The sequence below is a fragment of the Littorina saxatilis genome, linkage group LG4 (genome assembly GCF_037325665.1).
Source record: "Littorina saxatilis isolate snail1 linkage group LG4, US_GU_Lsax_2.0, whole genome shotgun sequence".
NCBI lineage: Eukaryota > Metazoa > Mollusca > Gastropoda > Littorinimorpha > Littorinidae > Littorina > Littorina saxatilis.
The window spans coordinates 10,147,381-10,153,616 of NC_090248.1; the positions used below are offsets into that span (position 1 = coordinate 10,147,381).

General features: G+C 38.1%; 2 protein-coding genes across 2 annotated transcripts in view; one reads left to right on the top strand and one right to left on the bottom strand.

The window, feature by feature from the left end:
- LOC138963928 (receptor-type tyrosine-protein phosphatase mu-like) overlaps positions 1–6,236 on the top strand; it is a 500,599-nt gene that overhangs the window by 282,509 nt on the left and 211,854 nt on the right. The window lies entirely within an intron of this gene.
- LOC138963652 (uncharacterized) lies at positions 4,570–6,159 on the bottom strand. Its single transcript, XM_070335498.1, has 4 exons — positions 6,014–6,159; positions 5,594–5,684; positions 5,044–5,114; positions 4,570–4,733 (listed from the first exon to the last, which is right to left on the bottom strand). Exons 1-4 carry the CDS (start codon positions 6,156–6,158, stop codon positions 4,570–4,572), a joined length of 471 nt encoding a protein of 156 aa, XP_070191599.1. The 5' UTR covers position 6,159.

Consider the following 6,236-nt stretch of genomic DNA (forward strand, 5'->3'; position numbering starts at 1 on the left):
AACCTACAATTCTTATGTTTTTTATTCTTAAGACTATATAGCTTGCTTGATGACGTTACCAGTGGCTGACACCAGTGTTGTACAACTACAAATGTGGATATTTTTCCGATCTCCCAGGTCAACTTGTGTGCAGACCTGCTAGAGGCTTATCCCCTTTCGTAAAAGATCCTGTAATCCATGTCAGGCGGGGTAAAAAGGGTCATACACGTAAAATTCCACTCGTGCAAAAACATGAGTGAACACGGGAGTTTCAGCCCACGAACGCAGAAGAAGAAGAAGTGTGTGTGTGTATCCTCACCTCATTTCTCATACGAGATTTGATGTTACGGATGTCGTAGAGACGTAGGTTTTTTTTGTATTGGTCGCTGACATGCTTTTGAAGAACCTTTCCGGAAACTTTGAGTTTAGCCAGTTCCACGATTTTCTCCTCTTCATCCTTGTTCAGGATGCGTTGTTTGGGATACAGGTCATGAAGATCTTTGCCTAACAAAGGAATGAAAATAGATGATGTACTGTGTAAATATATAACATGTAAACTAATATTAGTAATTGCAAGTTTGTATAATTATTGACGTATTTAAGTTTAAATTGTGAGGGTAATTTGCTCAATGCCTTTTACATTTAGTCAAGTTTTGACTAAATGTTTTAACATAGAGGGGGAATCGAGACAAGGGTCGTGGTGTATGTGTGTCTGTCTGTCCGCGCTAAACAGGCTTGCCAGTTTCACTCCGTTTTGCACAAGCGGCGGACTACGGTCATTGTGAAAAAATGTGCGTTCAGTTTCATTCTGTGAGTTCCACAGCTTGACTAAATGTAGTAATTTTGCCTTACGCGACTTGTTTATTTCATGAATTTGGAACTCATTTCTTGCAAATTGTGTGAGCAGTGCATCCATCTTTGATTTATTCTTTGAGCTGTATAAGTGTCGTTTGTCCAAGTTTGAATAAACACTTTTCTTACCTATTGGATGGTTGTGGTCCATAATGTGTGTTCGAACAACAACTTTGGAGGTGTTCTTGTCAACGGATGCATGGATTTTTGCAGGGCATCCATCTTTGAATGACCTAGATGAACACACAATATCATATATGTACAGACAGACATTTAAAGTACATGTAGTTCATAATTACTGAACCGGATAACATTCATGTACTATTTTCACTATATATGATTTACATCACTATCACGATATAACCTTCGTGGTTGAAAACGACGTTAAACAGTAAAGAAAGTAAAGTAAAGTACAAAATTCTGCATTCATTTCATTTTTATTTAAATTGTCTAACTCGTGTAAAATTCAAGTAAAACAAGAAATTCCTACGAGGTAGGAAAAACACCCCCGTCAAAGGGAAATAACCTTCTCAGTTGGTGGCAGTGACTGAGTAAGAATGGTTATTTCCCTTTGACCATTAAGATGTCCCTCTATAAGTCCTTGTATAATTTTAATCCACCAATAACTCCCTAGCCGTGTGTTTGACTGGTCCCAATTTTTGTAAGGACCGTCTCAGGAATGTATAGAACCTGTTCACCAAGTTTGGTGACGATCGGTCCGTTCATTCTTGAGATCTATATGCGAACACAAACAAACAAACAAACAAACACATCGAGCGAAACCTATACACACCCCTATACCGGGGGTGTAAAAAGCATTAGTTAACTCACTTAGTCCGGTGACAGGTGGTGGCTGCCGACTTGAAGCCTCCTCGGTGCGTGCACGCAATTTGAGGAAAAATTGCACATTCGGGGATTGACGCAAACATACGAGATCTTGCCACACTTACACGATTGTATGCCCTCCATATTTTCATTTGTTGCTTTTTTCCAGAATGATCTTGCATAAAAAAACCCACCATCAGACAATAGATGAGTTGAAACACCAATTGCAAGAAGTCTGAAGAGTGCAAGTCGTATGAGTGTGGCCATGCAAAGCTCAATGTCAATCAAACCTCCTACTTTTGAGACATTCTCCGAATTTAAAAAGCGTAGAAATAAAACCACTTGGCCTGCATAATCAAAACTTCCTGGAATTATCATCCCACATCTGAGGCTGATGTACACTAACTATGAATTAAATTGCTGGAGTAATCTAGTAGTTACTAGCATTATAATAAAGCAATGTGGAGAAAAAGGGAAGATTATGGGCCTGCTAATTTAATTTGACTGCAGCAGCAATAGTTTTGGGATATATTTTATCATATACAGTATATTTCATTAGATCATCTAAGCACACACAAATATCTTCAGATAATACAGCCATCATCTGCAACGTGTTTCGATGAGTTTTACTTGATTATAAATCTGCGTTGTTGCTTGTACAAGAACAACAATAAACAAACAAAGAAACGAAGACAGGGGCTACAGAGAAACACTTGTATACGACACGAAACAAAAAATAAGATTACACAAAAGGAAAAAGACAACAACTACACATAAGCACAGACTCTCCTTACTCCCCATAAGGATAGGGATTTAATGTATGGGCCGGAATGGCAGTACAATCATGCTTATACTTTATACACAGCCCAAAACGGGGCCTTATATAACGGCAATTACTTGTACATGTACAAATAGGGAATAATATCAAACTAGTTTTGGAGTATTTACACCTAGCAATATCCGTCACTCTCAATGTCAGTTCATTTTTACACCACATACAATCAGTTCTACTGACAACTGCACTCACTGACAATGTGTAACATTTTCAATCAACCAGTTCTGCACCTCAACCCTACAATCTTCTTTGTAATTGCACAAGGTACAGAGTGAGGTATGGGGTGGAACTGAAGCTCGTGACAATTTTTCCAATGGTATTAATGGTGTAGAAACTTTGATTCAGGGGAACAAATCTTATCCACTGAGCGTATCCAATGATAACATTTTATCTATCATCAAATCCATTTTTTTTAAAGATGCCTTTACAGAGAAAGTTTTATCTCATATACCACAAAATCAACATTATCATGTGAACATACACTTTAATTCCTAATAATCTAAATGTTATTCATCACCAAAAAATGATTAAGAACAACTATTCCATTTTCGCATCAAGTGTCAAAAATACAAAACATCTTACAAGCTCAGCATACATTTTGGGTATATTACAGTGGTGCTACGAACAACACACGCAATAAGGGTAACGGGCACACTGTTTATCCCATACACCATCTTGTAGTTCTTAAAACACATCTGCTCCCAAAGTATCTTTCACTCTTAAGATAAAAACAAAATTGCAAACTAACCACCATAATGATTTACCTCCTACCCCATGGGACATGTTGCAAACAAAATTTGAGTTATTTTGCAATCATAAAACAAACTAATTTTCAAACCTGAGAGGAAAGACTTCAAATCAACCATTTTCAAAACGCCATTGTCATTTAACTGCCATACTTTTCACCATTTTATCTATTCATTATTTTCATTCTAAAGAAAGCTGTACAACATGACATACACATATTTCAAAAATGCTGCATCGGGATCAGGTAGATTCATAAATAAGTAGGTTATTTCTGGATATTGCCAGAGTCTTTGTAACGACAACGTTTTTTAAAGGTGAATCGTTCTCCTTGACCAAACATGCATTACTTTGTTCCTTATAATTTCATATACATTATTATTATTATTATTATTCATTTAAACATTAATTTTTAAACTACACCAGGAAAATAGAATCAAAAGCATTGTAGGTGATTGGACTAATTAAATGTTTACTCTGGTTTAAACTTCACATTCAAATAACACTGGGATCCTATAAATAATATCGAAACCTTACCATTAAACAAATAACCACAATATTTCAACACAGCAACAATCCTTAGTTCCATGAAGAAAAAAATATGTCGTCTGCAAATTGCGACAAGAGTACTTATTTATTCATGATGTTAATAACGTTTGTCTTTACATTCTGCTGCACTGTAAGAATATTACGCCTTGTCTGGTACCCCTTTCCCCCTCAACCATGCAGAACACTAGACTAACCGTTTGCGGGAATACATGGTATAATATTGTCTTACGTCTTCAAAAATCATTTTCAAATAGAAAACAAATCAAAACTATGTGCAGAAACGTCCAGGAGATACTACCAAAGGCTCTAAAAAGTCTATTGGCAAAACATTGTACAATGGATATGAACATGTGACCATAGAAGTGTGTTCAGCTAAGTCATAATTATGTCTCCATTATTTTTCAAAACTGCTCATCCTTTACAACTTGTTGGTGTTCTTCTTCTTACTTTCTTTGTGGAATTATTTTCTTCTCTCGTCTGAATTGCATGCATACAATTGACATTGCTTGGCTTTGAAAATTTAGTTCGGAAGCACTTGAACAAAATTAGAAATCTTGTACTCGACAGTTCCAAAGGAATAATTAACATTGAAGACAACATGCACCGAGCTAAGCAAGCAATGTTTCCATCGGGTTAACCGTCTAATTCCAGACAGCCGTTTCTAAACTCTGTTGCCTGAGGTGTGCAGTACATTAGTAGTTTCATAGGTTGTATTAGTCGACATTTCCAGTATCACTGGCGTGCCACGCAGGGTTTTGGTAAGTGTGAGAGTGTCTTCCCTCGTCCTAGTGTCCATTGAAGACAGGTGTGGAGTAGGGATCTCTGTCGCTGTCATCGGGAGTTTGGAGCCCTTCATAGTGATTCTCCTCTGCTTCTGCCACACCTGCACTCCCTGTTTCCTGCAGACCTGCTTGTCCGTTGAGTCCATCAGGAGCACCAGGCTCAAACCCTATAACAGGAAGTTACAGTTTGTCAATCATGTTTAGTATGTCTACAATTGGATGGTATTAAGAGAAATGTTAAATGGCTGTTACATTTAAACTACTAATAACATAATATATCAATATGGATGCTGTTATGCCTTGTTAAGACATTGTTTTCTATATCTTATAGTCTCTAATATCCCAATTGCGCATGTATTTAAAACAACGCATTTTCCTTTGCGAAAGATGATGCTGATGATGATGTTGATGATGATGATGATGATGATGATGATGATGATGATGATGATGATGATAAACTTCAATTCGTTGTCTCACTCTGATTAGCCGATGTTGGAGGAGGGCTCGCTTTCTCAGATGATGAACGCTTTCTGGATCGCCTTATCAGTCTGCAATATGATATGATAACAGTACACAATTAATGCAGTAGAAATCACGTGCTGAACACTCAGTTAGTGCGACAAGTCAGTAAAAGTCTGCGCATAATGATCTCTTAGTGTTTGCCCTGGCCCAGAAGCTTATGGGCTTCCCCAGAATTCCGGCCTCATGGATTGGACCCCGCTGCCATTAGAACCGTGATTGTAAGTTCTGGATATAACTTTAAGGTTGGAGAACATGCTCCCGCGGCAATAGTTCTGAACAGTCATTCTTAACTCTGTGCTTGAATCTGGTGCAGTGTATAATGACCTCAGACAGCATTAACGTCAAAGAAAACAATCTCACTCTGCTGTTGTTGTTGGTTCTTCCTGTTATCCTTTCCTTCCTATAATGCATGTTTTGGTTCTGCTTGTTTGCTCTGGTGTTTTTGTGTGTGTTTGTTTTCTGATAAGCCACACTTTTATCAGTGATGCTAGTTTCTCATACTTACAGCCCAACAAGTAGAATGCTGAGAGCGATGACACACAGCCCACCAAACACAGCACCGGCAACTGGACCTGCAAGGTTGGGGCTGCTCGTTTCTGTGAGAGAAATTGGCAAATAAGTGAGTCTCTTTTTCACTTTCATTCAGTATTTTTCCTATTTTTTGTTTCCCTGATTGAAAAAGAAGATTCACACCAATGAACAATCAAAATCGTCAACAACCACAAGACCAACAATGAACAACAACAACAACCTCAAACACACACACACACACATACACGCACACGCACACACACACAAACATACACACACACAAACATATATTATATATGTAAACGTACACATTTTTCGCATTAAAGTGCATCTTTTACTCTGATCTTTAGCTATCTCCGTGTTATGAACACATGTCCTGAGACTTAACACTCACGTGCGCAATAAGGTCCTGCGTAGCCATCAAAGCATCCACCAATGCAAAGTCCGTCGTCATGACGACAAGAGTGCGTGCACTTCCCACACTCCATTGAACACCCTTCACCATACGTTCCCTCTTCACATACTGCAACAAAATGCATCTTTGTAGTGTGTTTGACAATGCGCAAAATGTTTCGACCTCTGTTCATTGTAACACGCTTGGGCAGACTAGGGACTAG